The 26239-nt window shown below is 41.9% G+C and overlaps 1 protein-coding gene across 1 annotated transcript; it reads right to left on the bottom strand.

Annotated features, from left to right (window-relative positions):
- Positions 1–4902: 4902 nt before the first annotated feature.
- abraa (actin binding Rho activating protein a) lies at positions 4903–9473 on the bottom strand. The gene is made up of 2 exons (XM_010867486.3): positions 8741–9473; positions 4903–5983 (listed from the first exon to the last, which is right to left on the bottom strand). The coding sequence occupies exons 1-2, from the start codon at positions 9299–9301 to the stop codon at positions 5534–5536; spliced, it is 1011 nt and encodes a 336-aa protein (XP_010865788.1). The 5' UTR covers positions 9302–9473; the 3' UTR covers positions 4903–5533.
- Positions 9474–26239: the final 16766 nt, after the last annotated feature.

Genomic DNA, 26239 nt, shown 5'->3' with positions numbered 1-26239 from the left:
CTGTCATAGCCATGACATGACACGTGAATGAATCATTATGAACGTTTATGAATGTTGTCATTAAGTTTCATTTGGTTGATTATGTCATTTTTTATGCAAGGTTGACAATGTTTGGGATGTCTTTATTATGACAACTTGACATTAACTGAGGCAACGCAACCTGTCAATGTCTTTGTTATTACAACTTGACATTAACTGAGTCAACATCACCTGTCAGTGTCTTTGTTATGACAAATTAACTTTAACCACGACAACATTAGATTTGATTCAACTTTATTGTAATTGAACAAGTAAAGTACAATGAAATTGAAGGAGTAGGGTAACATGTGCAACTGAAATGCAGGGATAGCAGCAATGAGGTTCCCGAGGTAGACACATACCTGTTCAACTGAAAATGTCAGACTTTGCAAGGCAAAGAGTCCAGTCGTACAAAGGGTGGGTGTGGTTAGTGATGGGTCACCTAGTTCAGCAGGGTTACAGCAGATGGAAAGTGTTCCTGAGCCTGCTGGTTCAGGAATGAAGAGACCTGTACCCCCTGCTTGATGGAAGGAGGGCAAACAGTTTGTGGCATGGGTGTGAAGGGTCCCTGATGATGCTGCACACCCTGTGCAAACACTGCTTGTGCTGGAGGTGTATGATGGCTGGGTGCTGGGTACCAGTGATGTGCTGGCCGGTTTCCACCACCCATTGCAGGGCCTTCCAGTCTGCTACGAAGCAATCGCAAAACCATGCTGTGGCGCAGAAACATCTCTCATAAACATGTCATAACAGGTCTGATTATCAAACTTGAAGAAACTATTTAGCTTTATGTGTTAGCATTAAATACAAATGTCATTTGTGTTTGATTTTGACATTGGTTGTCACAAGACCATTATAATTCTATCATGAATATTTCCTTGACCTCAGCTACTGTGGTACAATTGGGACTATGTAAGTTTGTCAAATACTATCATAAAGATGTAATTAAATCTGTCAACTGCTTATAAATACCTTAACAAAAGCAAGAAATGTATTTTATTTTTTTTGCACAACAAATGTTTCAAAAAAAAAAAACTACTTTCAATAATCCTACTTTGGTAACACTTCCGATAAGTGTACAAGAACAACCATTAACAAAGGGAAGTTTGGGGTCCCCTGCTGGAGCTGCTGCCCCCGTGACCTGATACCGGATAAGCGGATGAAGATGAGATGAGATGTTTCAACAAAAAAAAGAAACTACTTTCAACAATCCTACTTTGGTAACACTTCCGAGAAGTGTACAAGAACAACCATTAACAAATGCAGTAGTTACCTTGAATGAACTTTGATGAACAAACAGTTAACAATGATAACCCTTACTTTATTAATGGTTTACAAATGCATTAACAGAGTGTAGTGTCATTTGTTCATGTTGACCCAGGACATAAGCTCATGTCGTTTTTTGTAAGAACACACAGTTTGTACTGTAATTTTTTAATGTTTTTACAGGACATCCATTCATGTACAGTACCTAGTTCTTTGCATGAACAATAGCCTAAATAATATAAACTATTCGTTATATAATCACATTGAAATATTATTTATAAAGTAGGCTAGATAGTGATAGTTTAACAAATTACCTTCATGTTAACACAAATAGAAAATGGCTGAGCAAGTTAGAAAAGTGCTACCCGGAACTGACAAATACTTGACTGGACCTAGCATACAGCTAACTGGAGCCTGCTAATAACCAACCAAAGGCAGCTAACAACAAGGAACTAGCCAATTGCTAAGCCTTACAGTGCAACGATTGCAAAGTTCCTAAACAATACAGTTACAAAATGCAATTATATTAATCCTAGGGATATTGTTAGGAGTATTGTTTTAGAAAAAAAACGATTCAGTACAGTTTTTTTCTAAGGAATGCACCACCGTCATGGCATTTTACATAGACATGGGTCTCTGTCGTAGTTATAACATTACCATGCTTTTCCAACCCTCTACATACACTTTAACAGGCAAGTTATCAAACTGTATCTAAATGTCCAGTATACTTTTGTAATTTATTGACCTAGAAAAACAGGATAAATTATGATAAATTATGAGATATGGCTTTTCCTAAAAGAGTTACGAGAATGCGCAGGTGTTTTGATCGTTAACAGTCCCAACGCAACATTACCACATCCAACTGCCCCCGATAGGCCAACCATAGTAAGTGTCCTTCAACATAAAAGTGTCCTTCAAAATTCTATATCAACCTCAAATGTGACCATACACCTATTTCAAGACGCAAGTAGCCAGTCTACCTTATTAATAATGGTTACCGCACTGTAAACATATTAACAAATTGGATTATGTATTTTATCTCTTGAATAATGTATATTACTTAGCCTATTGTTCATGCAAACCACTAGTTACAGTAAAGTTATTTTATGGAAGACAGAATACTGCCAAAATAGTTTCTTCAAATTTGATATTTAGGCCCATATTTATGACAGGTTATGTGGTCTCAGTTAATGTCATGTTGTCATAACAAAGACATTGACAGGATATTTTGTCTCAGTTAATGTCAAGTTGTCATAACAAAGACATTGGCATGTTATGTTGTCTCAGTTAATGTCAAGTTGCCATAACAAAGACATCCCAAACAATGTCAACCTTGCAAAAAAATTATCTGGGGATGCTTCAGCATGGCTGGAATCGGGCAGATTTGTCTTTGTGAAGGACGCATGAATCAAGCCAAGTAATAGGTTATCCTGGAAAAACACCTGCTTCCTTCTGCTCTGACAATGTTCCCCAACTCTGAGAATAGTTTTTTTCAGCAGGACAATGCTCCATGCCACACAGCCAGGAGTGGCATAAAGTCACACAATTGGAATGTGACAGACTTGTGGAGAGCATGCCAAGACGCATGAAAGCTGTGATAAAAAATCAGGGTTATCCCACCAAATATTGATTTCAGAACTCTTTCTAAGTTAAAACATTAGTATTTTGTTGTTGAAAAATAAATATGAATTTGTTTTATTTGCATTATTTGAGGTCTGAAAACAATGATTTTTTTTGGGGGGGGGGGGGTATTTTGACCAGTTGTTGTTTTCTACAAATACATACTCTAAATGACAATATCATTTTTGGGAATTTGAGAGTAATGTTGTCAGCAGTTTATAGAATAAAACAAAAAATTTAATTTTTCTCAATGGTTGCAATAATTTTGCAGTGGTCGCAATTTTTTTTCCAGAGTTATATAAGGAAAATTAAATAGGTCCCAAAACCGACCTGAGGCACACCATATGTAACAGCACAAAATTAAGAGACATAGTTATTCACAAAGACACAGAACGTCCTGTTCGACAGGTACAATGAAAACCATTCTATAGCTGTACCAGAAATCCTCACCCAGTTTCTCAGTCTGTCTAACAGGATGTTGTGATCAATGGTGTCGAATGCGGAGCTAAGGTCCAGGTGTACTAGGACTGAGCACCTACCATCATCATCAGACATCAAGAGGTCATTGGTGACCCTCAACAGGGCAGTCTCAGTGCTGTGGTGCTTCCGGAAACCAGATTTACATTTCTCAAATATATTGTTAGTTTCTTATACAGAGAGCAGTCTGTGGGACACTATTTTTCTCTAAAATCATTGATATAAAAGCCAATTTAGATTTTTTAAAATAATTTTGAAGGAGGGAGGGATACAGAACAGGCTTTTTTAAAAGTGGGTTAATAAAAGCAGTTCAAAATAATCAGGGACACCACCGGTAGATAAGGCCCAACAGATTCCATTTGTTGGTGTTACATCAAGTGGGCTGGAAGACACTCTCATTTGCGATACTGTTTTTAAAACCTCAAGTCAATGGGATAAAACTGGTTAAAACTATTTAGTTGCCGGTGAGGGACCTCAGAGTAAGAGGCAGAGGGGGTAATAGAGGCTCTGATTGACTCCACTTCATCAGTAAAACAAGATAAAAACTGTTCACAAGGAGGGGCTGGATATACCAGCTGATCCACAGATTTAAATAAAAATCAAGGATTGCGCTGATGTTTAGAAATTAGTTCAGAAAAATGTGTTCTCGCATCCTTAACCATTTTATTGTAGTTTAATAATAAATAAATTAATGGACAAAATGTGCTTTTCTAAGTGAACCCAAACTTTTGAATGGTAGTGTATATAATTTATCAATTATTTCCCAGAAAACACTTGAAATGCACTGCATATGTGGGCTTTCAGAAAACCAGTTTGAAGATATTTTAGTACACATGGTTTTCAGCCACCCCCTTAGCCGAACAGTTAGCCGAACATTATGTACCATCCCATGTGAAAAAATATTCCTACAAATAGGAACTTTCAGTTCCTAATTTTCCGTGTGCTTGTTTGAGCATAGTGTGATACAGGGAAATCACTTTTTTGAATGCTATGAGCTTTTAAGAAAATGTATCCGGTGTAGATGTGGTCCAGTCCGGATGTGCTTGTCGAAATGTCTGTTACAAGTATGACCAAGACTGTAAACACAACTCAATATTGTGTTTTTGAGAGGGACAGACTAACACTGTCCCAATCCAATCAATGTCATGGACAGTCTAAGTCCTTCTACCTTAAGAATGTCATTCTCTCTATCTCATGCTTGCGCATATACACACATTCAAATACACACACACACACACTCTAAAGCACTTTTCAAAACTTGGTTTGATTATTCCTGAGAAAAAATAAACCCTGTGACAAACAACCCCAGACTATCAACTAATAAGTCTATGGGTCTGTTAATAAAAAGTGGACAATTGTCATTGTTTGGTGAAATATGCATAAAAAGGCAAAAAATCACAAACAATTCTCCAACTTTGAATAGTTTACCTTCCAAGTGAAAATCATGACTTAGTGACTGCAAAATGAATGTCTTGATCCACTGGGGCTTGACTATGTTTCTGTTCTGTTTGGAATCAAGAGTTAGGTTTTTATGATCGTATCTTTATGTAGTAAGTCAAGTTCACATATTGTATTTGCAGCTTTCACAGTATATTGTTTTGAGGATTTTTTGTTCTTTCTGAAGACAACAATATGTTAACATATTTACTGTTTTGCAGAAGACCAATGATGTCTGTGTCTTTTGACCGTTTTGAAAACCAACAAAACAAGTCTATGATATGATTATGATGGTGACATTTGCAGCAAATAATGGTCCCCATATTAAAGATGGCCTTCCATTCCTAAATGCACAGTTTACATTCAAAACCAGCTTCTAGCAGAAACAGTACATTGGAACCTCAGAAAACGGTGACCACCACTATTAACTGTGTGACTGAGACACATCAAAGAGGTCTCCATTAGTGGTTACAACAGTTCATGGCTACCATAGTCAGCATGAGGAAGAGATTTTCCAATGTCCAGCAAAGTTAGCATTCATAATTTGGCTGGTTATTCATGCCCAGTGACCATTGTTAAACTCATGAACAAAGGCCATCTTGGTTAGCAAATGTCTGACATCTGCTACTAACATGTTGCTGTGCAAAACATGAAAACCTGTGTCGTCTGGGTAAACTATGAATGAAAGGGGATATGCAGGTCAAGAATTTCACATCTAGTCCTCTTTCTCATCTCTCAGAGTTATAATTACATGGTCATCCTGGCCTTTCCACAGCATCTCTCCCTCAAAGTCAAGCATTTTATGTTTGCGGCAGCGTAAAACGATGCCCACCACTTTGTCTGAGATTTTGACATAGCGGTCAAACAGCCTGCCGAAGGTGATGAAATATTTGCCATTCTTGTCCTTGTAACCCATATCTCTAATTATCCAGCATAACTCCTCCATCTCTTTGTGGATATGTTTATGAGCTCGTTCACCGCGCAAGGCTGTCTGGGTTCCATCTTTGGGGCGTCCGTAGCCTTCATCACCCTTCTGAAGCCGTTGGGCAATGGCATGATTGTAGTCAAACTCCGCACTAAAGGGGTTGAGCTTCTGACTCTCCGTATGCTGCTGTGACCACTGCTGCCACCTGCTCTTGATGTCACTTATGGAGGTTACTTTTATCTGCAGAATGTGATTTAAAGCATCAGATTAAACTTCATCAGATAATAGAGTTTATTTGGCAGTGGCAATATTTTCATTGAATTAGCAGATAAACTAAAATTATAATAACACAGCAAACATTTACATGTCTAAATTGTCAAACTGTCCTATACAGAAGTGAATGCAAAACAAGCTCAATGGAGGATCTCCATTTCATGCTCAATAGAGAATCTCCATTTATTGCTCAATAGAGAACCGTCATTAATTGCTCGATAGAGAATCTCCATTACTTTTTAAATGAAAATGTATTATATAAGAGTATTTGTGGTGATTAGTACCTAAACTTCTTAAAAAGTAGCAGTGTAATGACTAATTCCTTTGGCATTTCTAAAGAGGTCCATGGTAGCCAAATCTTCCACAACAGTCATTTATACTGTGGAGAATGCGTCTTATGAAATCTGAGGCCCTAGCCTTACACGTCTAGAGCCAAATTAGTAACACGATTATAAATCTTGCTTCTGACCTTATACATAAGGACATTATAATTAACTCTGAACATCCAGTGGACAGCATGTAAGACTTAAAATAACTAACCATCAATGTTACATTTTAATAGAAATGTTCTTGTATTTTAAGGGATTTATTTTCAACTGTTTACTAAAATGAACAGAGGGTTTAATGGACTAGCAATGCTATCATTCATCTTGAGCCAAGATCACAAAAAAGATATGCAAAGATAATGTGTTCCTGTTGGAAATGTTTCTACCAGCCTCTGTGAATGTTAGGTCCTCTTAGACGATAAGGTTATTGAAAAATGTATATACTGATTTTTGTATCAGATCTACCCACTACCTACTACTGTGAACATCATAAGGAAAAACCATTAAGCTTGAGCTTGACTATTAAGAGACCACTGGACTTTTTTCTTTCCTTTTCAAAAAAGTTAAAAAGTAAACTTTTGAGTGAGAAACAGAAGCGTTCAATTTGCAGTGGTCTCTTAATTTTAACCTTTTCTGTTCGGGGCTGTATATTTAAACATTCCTGGAATTTTATTTATGGTAAAGTAATGAAGACCATTTCACAATATTGCAATGGAAAAAGTAAAAAAAGACAGTAGGCTACACAATCAGACTTAAATTCTATTGGTTTATTTTAAGAATGAAGTTGTCTGGATTTGAATATGAAGCTTTTTCTCAATTCTTGTTACAAGCAAGACTTTTTAACCCGATTGTTTGATTTTGATTGATTCAAGAATTATTTTACTTACTTGATTCAAGTTTTCGTACATTTGACCAAAGTATATGCGGTGTGCCGGAAGAAGCAGAGGACAAAGTAAGCGAAAGAAAAATGTTTGTAAGAGAAAGTAAGAGAAAAGTAAGAGAAAGAAAAAATTGGGGAATCGTTTTACTAATCAGTCAATGCATGGATAACTTATAGTCTTTGTTACAATATGCATCTTCCTATAAAAATGCAAACAATATACACCGATTATCCATAACATTATGACCACCTGTCAGTGGGTGGGATATATTAGGCAGAAAGTAAACTATCTGTCCTCAGATTTGATGTGTTAAGAAGCAGGGAAAATGGGCAAGCGTAAGGATTTGAGCGACTTTGACAAGGGCCAAATTGTAATGGTTAAACGACTAGGTCAGAGCATATCTAAAACTGCAGCCCATGTGGGGTGTTCCCGGTCTGCATTGGTCAGTACCTATCAAAAGTGGTCCAAGGAAGGAAAAGCGGTGAACTGGCAACAGGGTCATTGGTGGCCAAGGCTCATTGATGCATGTGGGGAGCAAAGGCTGGCTTGTGTGGTCTGATCCAACAGACAAGCTACTGTAGCTAAAATTGCTGAAAGAGTAAATGCTTATACTGATAGAAAGGTGTCAGAACACACAGAGATTCGCAGTTTGTTGCTTATGGAGCTATATACCAACAGACCAGTTAGGGTGCCCATGCGGACCCCTGTCCACTGCTGAAAGCGCCTACATTGGGCACGTGAGCATCAGAACTGGACGATGGAGCAATGGAAGAAGGTGGCCTGGTCTGTCAAATCACATTTTCTTTTACATCACGTGGATGGCCAGGTGCGTGTTCGTAGACTGTCCAAATTCCCCAGATCTCAATCCAATCGAGCATCTGTGGGATGTGCTGGACAAACGAGTCCGATCTATGGTTGCCCCACCTCGCAACTTACAGGACTTATGAGATTTGCTGCTAACGTCTTGGTGCCATATACCACAGCACACCTTCAGAGGTCTAGTGGACTCCATGCCTCGATGGGTCAGGGCTGTTTTTGTGGCAAAAGGGGGACAGACACATTATTTGGCAGGTGGTCATAATGTTATGACCGATCGGTGTGTTGTCAATATTTCATTGTTTTTTGTTTATAATCCAGTGGGCAATGAAGGTAACAACCACTGATACAGTACCAATTGTTCATCTTTTTTACCACTACATCAGTGATGTTAATACAGATCTGTAGGTCTCATAATTCATGTACATTTTATAATACAATTATCTGTATACATTTTTATTTGATTAATATCCAAGTATTGAATATCTAATGCAGTTCATCATGAAATCTGATGCTACGTATCAATATGAATATTTACTCATATTACATTTTCTTTTTAATTAGCACATCATTGAACCTCCCCTTGGACTCTCTGACAGTGTAGATGGATGAGACTGTGTTCACATCCCTCTACATTATGTTATTAGTGTATCTATTATTTACAATGTGTATTCAGCCTCACAGAATGTATGCTGTGGTACCTTAGGTCTGTTTATCTGTTCCTTCAGCTGGCTTTGGTTGCTCTGGTCGCTGTTATGGCTGAGTCCGGCCTCCTCTCTGTCTTCTGTGACCAAACTGTTGCTACAGGTGCCCATCTTATACTCCTGCCTACCCAGGTGGACGTGTGCTCTCACAGCCAGACGTCTACGGGTGGGCGACTCGTTGCCCAGAAAGGGCTTATTACCACCCTCAGGCACCATCTGGATCTTGTCCTTGATGGAGTTCACCAGGTCGCTGCTGCACTCGCTGCGCTTTGTAAGGTGGCTTTTGATCAGGTCAACTGTCCGGATCAAGCTGTCGCAGTCAGAGTCTGCCTTGATCACGCGGGTCTTGACCACGACTTTTGTCTTGTTCTGCTTTGCCTTCTCTTCATCCTCAATAATGGAGGTGGGCAACCACCCAGAGGGTATTGTCTCTTGTCTGACTGAGTTCTCAGTGGCCCAGCTTTGCCAGCTTTTGGCAAGACTGTGGACCATGGCGGCACATTTGATCTTCTGCACGGCCTTGACAAAGGGTCTTTCCTCCTGGACAGTACTTGTCATGGTTCCTGCTTGACTGTGCTTGTATGTTTTGTGTTGTAGGAGGGAGGGTCAGTGAGTGAGCAAGTGGAAATAATCCTTTAGTGCCTTCATGTAGCCAGACAGGGCTTTAAATAAGCCATCGTAGAGAGCAGTCACAGGCCCAACGTGTGACATTTACTTGCTGTGTACATGGGTTCCTTCCATGACCCTAAAACACTGGTGTAATTTCCCCCCAGGAGAGTCAACAGGTGGTCACTTTACAGTGATGTCAGTCTGCAGTCTGAACATGTAGACATATAAACATTAATACAAATTACAAAACCACTAACAGACCTTACATTTGCGTCACTGATCTATAACCAGGGTTTGACTAAGTACAAAACTGCTCATAAAATAATACAGCATTTTTATAGAGAACTAGATTTATAAATACTTTGTGTTTAAAGGCATATTCCAGCATGATCCACAGTGATATAGGATATGTGTTAAGTGACTATTCTGTAGCATAATGAGCATCTGCTAGAATTGTGATACCAATGCAGTACGTACCATTCTATTTTGCATATAGCTTGCCAGTCCTCGTGTTATTCTATTTTGGAGCCTGCTGGAGAGTGCATGTGCTGCTACTGCTGATTGATGCACGAGTATGGCCAGAGAACTTGAGCTGGGTTATTTTGGGGAGATGCACAGGACTAAAAGGAGACCTGCTTTGTCTATTCCTCAAACACAGTTCTGTTGAAGCAACTAAAAAAGTATTAACATGGATTATATCCTTTGTGTGTTTGACATTTGAAGAAATGCAATTGGTGTCAGCAACAGAGCCCTGTAAACAATAAAAAAATGTATATGTAAATACTGTTCCGGAAGATATTAAGAGACCACTGCACTTTTTTCTTTCCTTTCCAAAAAAGTTGAAAAGTAAAGTTTTGAATGAGGTACAGAAGCATTCAATTTGCAGTGGTCTCCTAATTTTAACCCTTCTGTTCAAAATGTTCTTTTTCGACTTTTTTGGAAAGGAAAGAAAAAGGTGCAGTGGTATCTTACATTTTTTCTGGAGCTGTATATGTACCATATTTATAAACCATGTTGTTCTGCTTCCATCACTGCTCACTCAACCAGAAACATTCACTGGGAGGAGTGAGCACATTCCCCAGTAAACTAAAAAGATTAAGCAAGCAGATGCTGGACCAACCAAGAGGATTTGCTAGAACAATTACTTTAGATTTTATATTCACCAATAGGCTCTAGGGCTGATGCAGTTATGTAATAACTGCCAGATCACAAAGATTTTTTATAGAAAACGCAAAATACTTTGATTCCAAAATAATGTTTCCAATCGGAATTATGGATTTTAGGCCAATGTTAGTAACGTCTACAAAAATACCAATCAAATTATGCCAGTTTCCATAGGATGTCTAACTCATGCATGCATTCAGAAGCATTTGACATGCTCTGCAGAAAGTTATAGGCTCAGATCATTTACTGAAACTCATTTGCTTCTTAATTTCAGTATATTTAAACCTTGTTGTCACGTGTTGGAGTGTGGAAGGACACAGGCGCAGAGTCGCGATAACGGGGATAATCCATGTTTAATGAAAACAAAAAGGCTCAAACAAAGCGCAGCGCAGCGACGTGGGTCTAACTGAAACTCAGGCAAAACCGAAATGAACCACACAGCATGGCAAAAACAAAGAACTTAAATAGGGCGCCCAATTGGAGGTAATGACACCTGCCTCCAATTGGGGAGACCAAAAAGGATTGGAGGTGGCTAGATGAGCCACCTCCTGTCCTGTCCTGGCTATGCCCCAAGCCCAGCGCAGAGATGGCTAGGGGCATAGCCAGGATGTGACACTTGTTTAAAATTGTTTTGCAATTCACCATAATGTAGCCTAATTTTGCAACATAATTATTAGACAAAAACGTTTCATGCGCTAATTTGTCACATCAACTCAATATTTTAAGTCGAATTTTGTCATTTCCAACTATATGACATTAAAATGTATGGATAAAAATATATTTTGTCACATTGCATATTAAACATTGAAACTTGTTTTGCTTAGTCACATGACCAAAACATTTCTTATGTTTTCTTGGCAACATATATAGGTCCCACAATATTTAATACTTTAACCCTTTGGCGCGTACGATCACACCAGTGTGATCAATCTTGAGTGGTCCCTGGAGCGTACGATCACACCGGTGTGATTAGAACGTCATGTTTAGAACGCACCATTAGCATAGCTACAAGTAACGTAACAATGGCTGGTAAAACCGCGCTATTATTTACTCACATTTAGCTCAAACAGTGTTTATAACTTTATTTCCTGATTGTAATTGTTTCAAGACCATACTATGATATTAACCAGGTAGAAAGCATTCAAATCGGGACAAGAAGTGTTAGTTACGTACCAACAGACAGCCAACACTAATGCACAAAAACGAATTATATTAGCGACTACTACCGATCAAAACCATTGCAAAAACTTTCTAGAAGTTACGTTCCCCGTTGTATGCATTTTATATAGTTTATTCATTTTCACTGCATTGAATAACTGGTCACGATTTGTTAGCTAGCGGGCAGCTGATGTTTGCTAGCGGTTAGCTGACGTTTTCTAGCTAGCTACAGTAATAAATCAACCAACTTTTGTAGCTCTTAGAATTCGAGTCAACGAGAGAAGCTTGCAATGCAATGCATGTAGTGTTCCTTACCTAGCAAGGTGACTGTTCAAAGGCTGGCATGAGTTCAAATGCTGCAGAGTACCGAAGTCACGTGCAAAAAAACTCACGCTGGGGGGTCGGTAAGGAATATTTGAAACTCACGCGTGAAAAGGTTAATACTCTATTAATCAATGTATTTATTTATTTGGCATTTTCCCCACCGGACATTTTGACCGTTGTTATTTTCATCTGTGGGACAACTACACAAATTACCAGCTAAAACCCTGGCCTGGTTAGCTTACGTAGGCGCCTCAACTTACAGCGCTTGCTATAAGGCTTACCGCAATATTAGAAAATATTTTTAGGTTAGCCATACAATTTATTTTACTTTCAAATAGTTTTTGAATCAATCCTATTGTTGATAAATACATGATGGTGTGAATATGTTATTTAATCTTTTAGGCCATCTATATGCATTTGCAAGGCTATTATTCGCTTTGTGGTGGTTTGGTCGCTAACCTGACTGTACAAACGCGCAAACACACCCACACAGTTCTTTTAAGTGCCTCTTGATCAACTGTCCTTCTTCCGGCGCTAATAGTGTCATTCGCATTGGATATACACGCAAGATGTGCCATCTAACGATCATTGCGTGTCAGGAACACCCTCAAAACATGCATGGGTCAAAATGACCGCTGACGGTACATCTAGTAGATGTGAATGGCTTGGCGCTTCTAGAGTTAAAAAGGTATTGTCTTAATCGCGAGGGTATTATGATCATAGAAGAGCTAGTCATTGATGCAGTCACTTAACCAACAAACAGAAACAACCCAATAACACTGCTCTCTAGACCCCATATCGTCCAACAAATCATTTGGCTTCCTCATTCACCAATTACAAAGAAACAAAGCTAACTACATGGCCATAACTGGACCATGGCCATGTAGTTAGTTGGTGCTATATATGGGACACATAACTGCACTAATTATTGAACCATCAAAAGATAAATGTGCATTTCTTTACGTGCTGCCAGTCTTTTAAGAGACTGATAATTATCGAAACATATCTTGACTAGTCAGTATGTCACTCTTGGTTTCTAAGCTCAGCATTCAACACAGTCATCCCCTATAGGCTGGTCAACAAACTCCATGACCTGGGGATTTTCCCCTCTCTCTGCAACTGAACTATGGACTTCCTCACCAACAGACCCCAGTCTGTCAGGTTAGACAAATTCACCTGCTTCACCCTGATCCTGAACACTGGTGTTCCACAAGGATGTATGCTGAGCCCTCTCCTGTACTCCCTCTTCACCCCTGACTGCGTTCCTTTACACAGTTCCACCACCATCATCATATTCGCAGATGACACCAAGGTGGTAGGCCAGATCAGTGAAAATGACGAGTCAGCCTACAGGGAGAATGTTGAGTGCCTGGTGGCAGGGTGCACTGACAACAACCTGGCCCTCAACACAAAGGAAACCAAGGACCTCATTGTGGATTACAGGAAACCTAAAGGCTGCAGTCATGCCCCAGATCTCATGGATGGTACTGGGGTGGAGCGTGTGTCCAACTTCAAATCCCTGGGTGTCCACACCTCAGAGGACCGCTACTGGACCTGCAAAACCTCAGCCCTGGTCAAAAAGGAGCAGCGCCTGTACTTTTTGAGGAGGCTGAAGAAAGTCTGCCTGTCCTCCAAGATCCTTGTGAAATTTTACCAATACACAATCAAGAGCATCCTGACTAACTGCACCTCAGTATGGTTTTGAAGTTGTTCCGTAGCCTATTAGAAGGCCCTGCAATGGGTGGTGAAAACTGGTGCCCAGCTTCCTGACATCGCAGACCTCCAGCACAAGCGGTGTCTGTGCAGGTTGCACAGGATCATCAGGGACCCTTCACACCCATGCCACAAACTGTTTGCGCTCCTACCATCAGGCAGGCAGTACAGGTCTCTTCGTTCCCACAGCAGCAGACTCAGGAACAGTCTCTTTCCATCTACTGTAACCCTGCTTAACTCTGTGACCCAGAGAACTCTTTGAACACTATGAACCATCTCTAAACATAACCCCCCGCCTCTCAGGGACCTTGATGCACTACTCCCTTTGTACTACTCTGATAATGGAAGTTTTCAATTGTTACAGTACATGTTTACCCTGGGAACCTCCCTTCTGCTATCCCAGCATTTAATTTGCGTGTGCACCTTGCACATTCAGTTGGCCTCTTTGCACATATAGAATTGCCATCATGCTTGAATTTTTACAGTTGTTACATATGCATGTTTACCTCTGGGGCCTCATTGCTGCTATCCCTTGCACATGCTACCTTACTCCTTCAATTTGCCTCGATTGCACATCTAAAATGCCATTTAGAATTGCCATTTGTACCCGCACAACTATTATTCCACTTGAAACATACTATGCATACTACTTGTAAATTTTCTGCCAACGTCTGTTTGAGTTAATTGCACATTTAGTATTGCCATATGTACTGCATTTGCCTTCATTGCACATCTATACATTCCACTTGTAATATACTTATTACTTGTGAATATTCTGCCCTCTTCTGTTTACACTTCTGGTTAGATGCTAACTGCATTTCGTTGTACTGATCAATGACAAAAAAGTTGAATCTAATCAAATCTAATGTTTAATCAGTAGCACTTAGCCTATATTTCAATATCACAACATGACACATCTACAGTATTGCTATGATAAATTCACTGACAGACCCCTCCATTATCACTGTGGGCATAGTAAGTAGGTTTGTTTGTGGAACACAACATTATCCATAGCAACAGGTTCAATCCCGCCCTTCCTCCTAGCTTAAGATTTCTCCCCATTCCTTAGTAAAAGTTGGTCTTAGCAGCTTTTATGTTTTGCGGGCGGGTGGGTATGGTTAGTGATGGGATGGGTCACAGAGTTCAGCACGGTTACAGTAGATGGGAAGAAGCTGTTCATGAGACTGCTGGTCCGGGAACAGAGAGACCTGTACTGCCTGCCTGATGGTAGGAGGGCAAACAGTTTGGGATGTGAAGTGTCTTTGATTGATACTGTGCACCCAGTGCAGACACTGCTTGCGCTGAAAATCCATGATGGCTGGGAGCTGGGAATCAGTGATGTGCTGGGCAGTTATCACCACCCATTGTAGGGCCTTCTGGTCGGCCACAGAGAATCCAAACCACACTGTTGCACAGTTTGTCAAAATTCTCTTGAATGTGCAGCGGTAGAACTTCACAAGGATCTGTGAAGACAAACAAGCAAGCAAGCAAGTTTATTTATATAGCACAATTCATACATAGAAGCAATTAAATGTGCTTTACAAAGAAAAAAAAAAAATGTTGCTATTTAAAAATGCCCAATGCCGCTAGTATTCAGGATGTCCAATCGAAGAAGAGGAAATAAAAACAAAACAATCTTTAATTGCTTCTATGTATGTCTTTAATCATTATGCTATTTAAACAGTAGAATGCAACTTTCAGCTCAGCCATTACATTTTTGAGAATGTGGACAACAGAACATTTATTAACGGAACTAAAAAGTAGTCTTGTAGAAAGATTTCTGTAGATGGCTAGCTAATAGCTATACAACCTACATATAACGAAAGCAATGACTCCAATCACTCCATGGCTGGTTCCTTTCTTTGGAAAAAAACAACAGTAGAAAAATTTCACATATTACAATTTTTCTCATAAACAATATGAAAATCATGGTATTACAGATATGTATTGTTGTCTGGCTATACTAGTTGTAACGAGGACGCGCGTGGAGGACGCGCGCCATCCCCCCCGACGTGGTATTCGGCGCACGTCGTCGCCGGTCTTCTAGCCACGCCGCTCCTCCTCCCACGGCACTGTCATGTCTTGTTATTGCACACACCTGGTGTCCATTCCCTCATTAGGTTGCCTATATTAGTTCCTGTGTTTCTGGGTGTCTTTGTGTGGTATTGTTCTATGTCTTTATATTGTGGAGAGAGGCACGTTCGTTTGAGCGTTTTCATCGCCGTGTATAGCGTGCCTTTGTTGTATGATTATTATTTTTGAGAATACAGTTTTGTTTATCGCCTCCTTGCGTTTGGCTCCAAGTTCTTCGACACACTCCACTACACCCAGCCGTGACACTAGTCTCCTCCTGGCTATACTAGTGATCATATCCCCCGTGCATCCCGAAAAGGAGGATTTGTTGCTAATATTTATGACAGTAAATATAAACACCTGTTGAAGTCTTACACTTCCCCGAGTTGGTTTGTTGGAAAGGAGAATAAAACACCAGGAGTCAGGTCAATTACCGTATCGTATATCCATCTATTACAGAAGCTTCTGGAGACAAGTGTCGCCGCACAATGTCTAAGGATCAACAGTCAAAACATCATTTTATACTTCAACTACGCCCAAAAGATAGAGGCGTTAAGTTACAAAGCAAGTGTGCCATTGGCCCAATCCCAGTTCTATTCCTTATAAGGATAACTGCAAGTATCCCCTTGCCCCCCTTGTGGTTTCTGTGTTGTCTGTCCGACTATGTGTGTGTGTCTCTAACCTGTGTCCTGTTTCTCAAAAGACAGACATACTAAATCTTTCTCTCCCCGGCAACCGCTTGAACAGGGTTTCCTATTCTCCTACTTGCACCTTCCGTTGTAGCTCATATTACAAACAATTAATATTTTCCTTCATTGCTTACAACAGTTCACAACAGTTCACTAACTAATACAATCAATATATCTACACACCTTAGATTTAGTCCTGTCACGAGAAATAGATATTGTAGATAATTTCCACCCCAAATCCTGGATTATTGGATCACTGTCTTATTACATTTACTGTTAAAACAAGAAATCCACTTGCTCCGCAAACAATGAGTTTCAAAGCCGTGCTATAAATTCTCCGACTACAAATAGATTTCTAAGTTTGCTCATCAACGACAGAGTAAATAAATCCGCAAACGATCAAATAGAAGATCTCAACTCAACACTGCGAAGTACTTTAGATGTGGTTGCACCACTTAAATCAAAAGAAATACGCAACAATAAACTTGCTCCCTGGAACACAGACAATACTAGAGCACTCAAGCAAGCCTCCACCAAGTTGGAAGTATTCAGACTAGCCTGGATAGACAGTACACTACAATACCGAAAATCACTCACATTTGCTCAATCAGCTTATTTTTCCAACCTGATTGAAGCAAACAAAAACAATCAAAAATGTCTCTTGGATGCAGTTGCAAAGTTAACAAAAAAGCAATGCTCAACATGTGAAGTGGGTCTTTACTTTAGCTGTAATGATTACATTAACTAATTTGATGAAAAGATCCTCACCATTAGAAAACATAAATAGTTATATAGTTATAGTCCCTAAAATCTCAGTTGTCCTGACAATGTCCTGAACCTCCCTGACCAGGTGTAAATGGGGACACTTGAATTTTTTTACACTTTATCGCTCGACACATTCACTAAATTTGTAATGAGTTCTAAACCCACAAATTGTCAGCAAGACCCGATTCCAACAAAATTACTTAAGGACATATTTCCTGTGCTAGGTCTGCCAATGTTGAACATAATAAATTGCATCCTTTCCTCCGGATGTGTACCAAACTCACCAAAAATTGCTGATCACTCACTTCTCTTAGAGAAAATGGAAACTCATATTGGGCCACATGGAAATGTTCTAGCCTGATTTAAATCTTATTTATCTGAAACATATCAGTTTGTTAGTGTGGATTGCATATCCTCTGACAAGTATGTTTTAGTGTTCCTCTAGGCTCGGTTCTGGGCCCATTATTGTTCTCACTATATATGCTGCCTCTGGCTGATGTAATCACAATGTCAACTTTCACTGTTATGCTGATGACAAACAGTTATACAGTGGGGCAAAAAAGTATTTAGTCAGCCACCAACTGTGCAAGTTCTCCCACTTAAAAAGATGAGAAAGGCCTGTAATTTTCATCACAGGTACACTTCAACTATGAGAGACAAAATTAGAAAAGAAAAATCCAGAAAATCACATTGTAAGGTTTTTATGAATTTATTGGTAAATTCCTCTGTAAAATAAGTATTTGGTCACCTACAAACAAGCAAGATTTCTGGCTCTCACAGACCTGTAACAACTTCTTTAAGAGGCTCCTCTGTCTTCCACTCGTTACCTGTATTAATGGCACTGTTTGAACTTATCAGTATAAAAGACACCTGTCCACAACCTCAAACAGTCACACTCCAAACTCCATTATGGCCAAGACCAAAGAGCAGTCATAGGACATGTTGTGGAAATTCTTCAACTGATGTATACTTGGTCTTATAGACTTACCTAAAGGATTATTAGGAACACCTGTTCAATTTCTCTTTAATGCAATTATCTAATCAACCAATCACATGGCAGTTGCTTCAATGCATTCAGGGGTGTGGTCCTGGTCAAGACAATCTCCTGATCTCCAAACTGAATGTCAGAATGGGAAAGAAAGGTGTTTTAAGCAATTTTGAGCGTGGCATGGTTTTTGTCGCCAGACGGGCCGGTCTGAGTATTTCACAATCTGCTCAGTTACTGGGATTTTAACGCACAACCATTACTAGGGTTTACAAAGAATGGTGTGAAAAGGGAAAAACATCCAGTATGCGGCAGTCCTGTAGGCGAAAATGCCTTGTTGATGCTAGAGGTCAGAGGAGAATGGGCCGACTGATTCAAGCTGATAGAAGAGCACCTTTGACTGAAATAACCACTCGTTACAACCAAGGTATGCAGCAAAGCATTTGTGAAGCCACAACACGCACAACCTTGAGGCGGATGGGCTACAACAGCAGAAGACCCCACCGGGTACCACTCATCTCCACAAATAGGAAAAAGAGGCTACGATTTGCACGAGCTCACCAAAATTGGACAGTTGAAGACTGGAAGAATGTTGCCTGGTCTGATGAGTCTCGATTTCTGTTGAGACATTCAGATGGTAGAGTCAGAATTTGGCGTAAACAGAATGAGAACATGGATCCATCATGCCTTGTTACCACTGTGCAGGCTGGTGGTGGTGGTGTAATGGTGTGGGGGATGTTTCTTTGGCACACCTTAGGCCCCTTAGTGCCAATTGTGCATTGTTTAAATGCCACAGCCTACCTGAGCATTGTTTCTGACCATGTCCATCCCTTTATGACCACCATGTACCCATCCTCTGATGGCTACTTCCAGCAGGATAATGCACCATGTCACAAAGCTTGAATCATTTCAAATTGGTTTCTTGAACATGACAATGAGTTCACTGTACTGAAATGGCCCCCACAGTCACCAGATCTCAACCCAATAGAGCATCTTTGGGATGTGGTGGAACGGGAGCTTCGTGCCCTGGATGTGCATCCCACAAATCTCCATCAACGGCAAGATGCTATCCTATCAATATGGGCCAACATTTCTAAAGAATGCTTTCAGCACCTTGTTGAATCAATGCCACGTTAGCATTAAGGCAGTTCTGAAGGCGAAAGGGGGTCAAACACAGTATTAGTATGGTGTTCCTAATAATCCTTTAGGTGAGTGTACATGTGTGAATGGGTTACTAGTTAAAGGTACTGAGTCCCCATGTTCAGATTAGAAAAGGAATGTGGGGGGATCTGGGGTTTTGCTTAAGGGGCATCCTTGACCAGCACCAGAGGATTAGAGGGTAAATCTTAAATCGGCAAATCTGTATAACCCATCATTGTCTATCTGTTGTTTGTCCAGATGCTGTGAGTCTTCTCCTACAGTTGAAGAGGTTACCCTTGTGGGGGAGGATAGCTTGCCCCTTGTGTGAAGCCTATATAGTAATAGAACAAAGGGAATGTGTTCTGTTGAGTTAGGACAGCAACTTACCACACCCCTTTTAACTGTGATAAATACGGACTGTTCATGTGTTAAAGTTAGAGACTCCTCAGACGATTATGTTTGTAAATAATTAATAAACTGTTAAATTGTGCCAAGAGAATTTTGTCTTTGTTTCTTACTCCATTAAGAGTGTCGATCGATGGAATTGCCATCACAGACACCAGAAACATAATTGTAGACCTGCACCAGGCTGGGAAGACAGAATCTGCAATAGGTAAGCAGCTTGGTGTGAAGAAATCAACTGTGGGAGCAATTATAAGAAAATAGAGACATACAAGACCACTGATAATCTCCCTTGATCCGGGGCTCCACGTAAGATCTCACCCTGAGGGGTCAAAATGATCACAAGAACGGTGAGCAAAAATCCCAGAACCACACAGGGGGACCTAGTGAATGACCTGCACAGAGCTGGGACCAAAGTAACAAAGGCTACCATCAGTAACACACTACGACGCCCGGGACTCAAATCCTGCAGTGCCAGACGTGTCCCCCTGCTTAAGCCAGTACATGTCCAGGCCCGTCTGAGGTTTGGATGGTCCAGAAAAGGATTGGGAGAATGTCATATGGTCAGATGAAACCAAAATAGAATTTTTTGGAGGAGAAAGAATGCTGAGTTGCATCCAAAGAACACCATACCTACTGTGAAGCATGGGGGTGGAAACATCATGCTTTGGGGCTGTTTTTCTGCAAAGGGACCAGGACGACTGATCCGTGTAAAGGAAAGAATAAATGGGGTCATGTATCGTGAGATTTTGAGTGAAAACCTCCTTCTATCAGCAAGGGCATTGAAGATGAAACGAGGCTGGGTCTTTCAGCATGACAATGATCCCAAACACACCGCCCGGGCAACGAAGGAGTGGCTTTGTGAGAAGCATTTCAAGGTCCTGGAGTGGCCTAGCCAGTCACCAGATCTCAACCCCATAGAAAATCTTTGAAGGGAGTTGAAAGTCTGTGTTGCCCAGCGACAGCCCCAAAACATCACTGCTCTAGAGGAGATCTGAAAATTACAGGCCTCTCTCATCTTTTTAAGTGGGAGAACTTGCACAATTGGTGGCTGACTAAATACTTCTTTGCCCCACTGTATATTTCAATGAAGCAAAATTAGCTACTTTGGAAGCATGCATTTCAGATATTAGGAAATGTTGACAGAAAATATATTGCTTTTAACATTGCAAAAATCTGAAACTTTTTATCTAATCCATGCTTTTGTTACTTCTAGACTAGATTACTGCAATGCTCTACTTTCTGGTTACCCTGACAAATCAACAGCACACAGCTGCTAGAATCCTAACTAGAACAAAAAAAAATTAACACATACTCCTGTACTAACCTCTTTACACTGGCTGCCTGTTAGGGTTCGGGGTGATTGTAGGGTTTTATTGTTAACCTGATGTGGAACGTCACCTCGCTGGCGGGGAAGGAGCCTGAGATTGTGCGTGAGGTTGAGAGGTTCCGACTAGAGATAGTTGGGATCACCTCTACGCACGGCTTGGGCTCTGGAATCACACTCCTTGAGAGAGGATGGACTCTTCACCACTCTGGAGTTGCCCATGGTGAGAGGCGGCAGGCTGGTGTGGGTTTGCTTATAGCTCCCCAGCTCTGCCGCCATGTGTTGGAGTTTACCCCGGTGAACGAGAGGGTCGTTTCCCTGCGCCTAAGGGTCGGGGATAGGTTTCTCACTGTTGTTTGTGCCTACTGGCCGAACGGCAGTGCAGAGTACCCAACCTTCTTGGAGTCTCTGGGAGGGGTGCTGGAAAGTGCTCCGACTGGGGACTCTATCGTTATACTGGGGGACTTCAACGCCCATGTGTGACACATGGAGGGTGGTGATTGGGAGGAACGGCCCCCATGATCTGAACCCGAGCGGTGTTCAGTTATTGGACTTCTGTGCTGGTCACAGTTTGTCCATAACGAACACCATGTTCAAGCATAAGGGTGTCCATCAGTGCACGTGGCACCAGGACACCCTAGGCCGCAGGTCGATGATCGACTTTTTTGTCGTTTCATCTGACCTGCGGCCGTATGTCTTGGACACTCGGGTGAAGAGAGGGGCGGAGCTGTCAACTGATCACCACCTGGTGGTGAGTTGGATCCGATGGCGGGGGAGGAAGCTGGACAGACTCGGCAGGCCCAAGCGTACTGTAAGGGTCTGCTGGGAACGCCTGGCCAAGTCTCCTGTCAGAGAGATCTTTAACTCCCACCTCTGGCAGAGCTTCGACTGGATCCTAAGGGAGGATGGAGATATTGAGTCAGAGTGGACCATGTTCTCCTCGGCCATTGTCGAAGCAGCCGCTCGGAGCTGTGGCCGTAAGGTCTCCGGTACTTGTCGAGGCGGCAATCCCCGAACCTGGTGGTGGACACCGGAAGTAAGGGATGCTGTCAAGCTGAAGAAGGAGTCCTATCAGGCCTGGTTGGCTTGTGGGACTCCTGAGGCAGCTGACAGGTACCAGCAGGACTAGCAGACTGCAGCCAGGGTGCTTGTGGAGGCAAAAACTCGGGCCTGGGAGGAGTTCGGTGAGGCCATGGAGAAGGACTATCGGCTGGCCTCGAAGAGATTCTGGCAAACCGTCCGGTGCCTTAGGAGAGGGAAACAGTGCCTTACCTATGCTGTTTACAGTAGAGGTGGGCAGCTTTTGACCTCAACTGGGGATGTGGTCGGGCGGTGGAAGGAGTACTTCGAGGATCTCCTCAATCCCGCCATCACGTCTTCCATTGAGGAAGCAGAGGATGAGGGCTCAGAGGTGGACTCGTCCATCACCCGGGCTGAAGTCACAGAGGTAGTCAAGAAACTCCTCGGTGGCAAGGCACCGGGGGTGCATGAGATCCGCCCTGAGTACCTCAAGTCTCTGGATGTTGTGGGGCTGTCTTGGTTGACACGCCTGTGCAACATCGCGTGGCGGTCAGGGACAGTGCCTCTGGGGTGGCAGACCGGGGTGGTGGACCCTCTTTTTTAGAAGGAGGACCAGTGGGTGTGTTCCAACTATAGGGGCATCACACTTCTCAGCCTCCCCGGGAAAGTTTATGCCAGGGTTCTGGAGAGGAGAATACGGCCGATAGTAGAACCTCGGATTCAGGAGGAACAGTGTAGTTTTCGTCCAGGCCGTGGAACACTGGACCAGCTCTATACCCTCTATGGGGTGTTGGAGGGTTCATGGGAGTTTGCCCAACCAATCCACATGTGTTTTGTGGATTTGGAGAAGGCATTCGACTGTGTCCCTCGCGGCATTCTATGGACAGTGCTTCGGGAATATAGGGTCCTGGGTCCTTTGCTAAGGGCTGTCAGGTCCCTATACGACCGAAGCAGGAGCTTGGTCCGCATTGCCGGCAGTAATTCAGACTAGTTCCCAGTGCATGTTGGACTTCAGCAGGGCTGCCCTTTGTCACCGGTTCTGTTCATAATTTTTATGGACAGAATTTCTAGGCGCAGCCAGGGGCCGGAGGGAGTCAGGTTTGGGGACCACACGATTTCGTCTTTGCTCTTTGCGGATGATGTTGTCGTGTTGGCCCCTTCAAACCAGGACCTTCAGCATGCGCTGGGACGGTTTGCACCGAGTGTGAAGTGGTGGGGATGAAAATCAGTACCTCCAAATCCGAGGCCATGGTCCTCAGTCGGAAAAGGGTGGCTTGCCCACTTCAGGTTGGTGGAGAGTGCCTGCCTCAAGTGGAGGAGTTTAAGTATCTAGGGGTCTTGTTCACGAGTGAGGGAAGGATGGAACGGGAGATTGACAGACGGATCGGTGCAGCTTCTGTAGTAATGCGGTCGATGTATCGGTCTGTCGTGGTGAAGAAAGAGCTGAGCCGCAAGGGGAAGCTCTCGATTTACCGGTCAATCTACGTTCCTACTCTCACCTATGGTCATGAGCTTTGGGTCATGACCGAAAGGACAAGATCCCGGATACAGGCGGCCGAAATGAGCTTTCTCTGCAGGGTGGCTGGGCGATCACTTAGAGATAGGGTGAGAAGCTCGGTCATCCAGGAGGAGCTCAGAGTAGAGCCGCTGCTCCTCCACATCGAGAGGGGTCAGCTGAGGTGGCTTGGGCATCTGTTTCGGATGCCTCCGGAACGCCTTCCTGGGAAAGTGTTCCGGTCCCGTCCCACCGGGAGGAGACCCCGGGGAAGACCTAGGACACGCTGGAGGGACTATGTCTCCCGGCTGGCCTGGGAACGCCTCTGTGTCCCCCTGGAAGAGCTGGAGGAAGTGTCTAGGGAGAGGGAAGTCTGGGCATCACTGCTGCCCCGCGACCCGCCCCCGGATAAGCGGTAGATGATGGATGGATGGATACAGGGACATACTGTGTTCACCGACATTGGTTTTCAGAATTGTTCCTGAGCCCATACAGTGATTTCCACTATAGAATGTAGTGTCTGTTTTTAATGCATTGCCGTCTAAGGGCCCGAAGATCACAGCCATCCAATATTGGTTTTTAGGCCTTGTCCCTTGCATACAGAGATTTCTTTGAATTGTTATGATATAATGTATCATACATGATGAGATCCCCAAACTCTTTGCAATTTTATGTTGAGAAACTTTATTCTTAAAATGTTGCACTATTTGTCTGCTCTGTCTTTCACAGAGTGGTGAACCTCTCCCCATTTTTACTTCTGAAAGACTAATCCTCTCTGGCATGCTCTTTTTATGCCCAATCATGTTACTGATCAGTTGCCAACTAACCTAATTTGTTGTGAGATGTTTGCATTACACAGCATTTCCAGTCTTTTGTTGCCCCTGTCCCAACTCTGTTGCCCCTTTCTATCCCCTTGCACATTCCGTTTTCAGTTGGCTACTTGGAAATATCTGTTGATCACGTTTTCTGCCAACGATGTATACTGCATTTGTATACAAAATTAAATTACAATTAGGAGTAAACTATTTTATTGACAGTTGGAATAGAATAACAATACATCAAACTGTGCATTACTGAACAATTACAGTTTGAAGAATTTCAAATATACATGTTAAAATTATTGGGAATAAACCAATGACTCACACACTTGTCCATATCGCTGCACAAGAGAATGATATGCTCTAGGTGAAACGGAAACATTTGAGGAACTTAAAACAGCATACAGTCGATATAAAAAGTATACACACCACTGTTAAAATGCCAGGTTTTTGTAATGTAAAAGAAAGATACAAAGATAAATCATGTCAGAACCTTTTCCACTTTTTATGTGACCTATAATGTGGACAATTCAATTGATAAACAAACTGAAATCTTCGAGGGGGAAAAATAAAAAATAAATACCTCACAATAACCCGGTTGCATAACTGGGGATGTGGCTATGTTAAAAATGTACCAATCACATTCAAACTAACGTTAAATAGAAGTCATTAAACACCTGCCATCATTTAAAGTGACTCTGATTAATCACAAAAAAAGTTCAGCTGTTCTTGTAGGATGTTCCTGACATTTTATTAGTTGCATCTCAGAGCTAAAGCCATGGTCCGCAGAGAGATTACAAAACATCAGAGGGATCTTATTGTTGAAAGATATCAGTCAGGAGAAGGGTACAAAAGAATTTCCAAAGCATTAGATATACCATGGAACACAGTGAAGACAGTCATCATCAAGTGGAGAAAATATGGCACAGTAGAGACATTACCAAGAACTGGACGTCCCTCCAAAAGTGATGAAAAGATGAGAAGAAGGAGGCTTCAGGGAGGCTTCCAAGAGGCTTATAGCAACATTAAAGGAACTGCAGGAATTTCTGGCAAGTACTGGCTGTGTGCTACATGTGACAACAATCTCCAGTATTCTTCATATGAATGGGTTATGGTGTAGGGTGGCAAGACGGAAGCCTTTTCTTACAAAGAAAAACATCCACTCCCGGCTGAAGTTTGCAAAAACAAACATCCAAAGTCTGATGAAACCAAGTTTTTGGCCATAATTCCAAAAGGTATTTTTGGTGTAAAAACTACACTGCACATCACCCAAAGAACACCATACCCACAGTGAAGCATGGTGATGGCAGCATCATGCTTTGGGGCTGTTTTTCTTTAGCTGGAACCAGGGCCTTAGTCAGGGTGGAGGGCATTATGGACAGTTCCAAATACCATGCAATACTGTCACAAAACTTTCAGGCGTCCCTTAGAAAGTTGAAAATGAAGAGGAAGTTCACCTTTCAGCACGACTTAGACCCAAAGCACACATCCAAATCCACAAAAACTTCACCAGAAGAAGATTTAGGAATGGCCCAGCCAGAGCCCAGACCTGAATCCAATTGAACATCTGTGGTGTGATCTGAAGAGGGCTGTGCACAGGAGATGTCCTCACAATCTGACAGATTTGGAGCGCTTTTGCAAAGAAGAGTGGGCAAATATTGCCACTTCAAGATGTGCCATGCTAATAGACTCCTACCCAAAAAGACTTGAGTGCTGTAATAAAATCAAAAGGTGTATTCAACAAAGTATTAGTTTAAGGGTGTGCACTCTTGTGCAACCAGGTTATTTTGAGTTTTTTATTTTTTTCCCCTCAA

Source organism: Esox lucius, chromosome 17 (assembly GCF_011004845.1).
Source record: "Esox lucius isolate fEsoLuc1 chromosome 17, fEsoLuc1.pri, whole genome shotgun sequence".
Classification (NCBI taxonomy): Eukaryota; Metazoa; Chordata; class Actinopteri; order Esociformes; family Esocidae; genus Esox; species Esox lucius.
The sequence above is the reverse complement of the archived record's forward strand: the minus strand, read 5'-3'. Positions and strand labels throughout refer to the sequence as shown.

Excerpts from the sequence above, each read along its gene's own strand:
- abraa (XM_010867486.3), bottom strand. The coding sequence starts at position 9,301 with ATGACAAGTACTGTCCAGGAGGAAAGACCCTTTGTCAAGGCCGTGCAG. Across the intron at positions 5,984-8,740 it reads AACAGATAAACAGACCTAAG|ATAAAAGTAACCTCCATAAG; the intron begins GTACCACAGCAT and ends CACATTCTGCAG.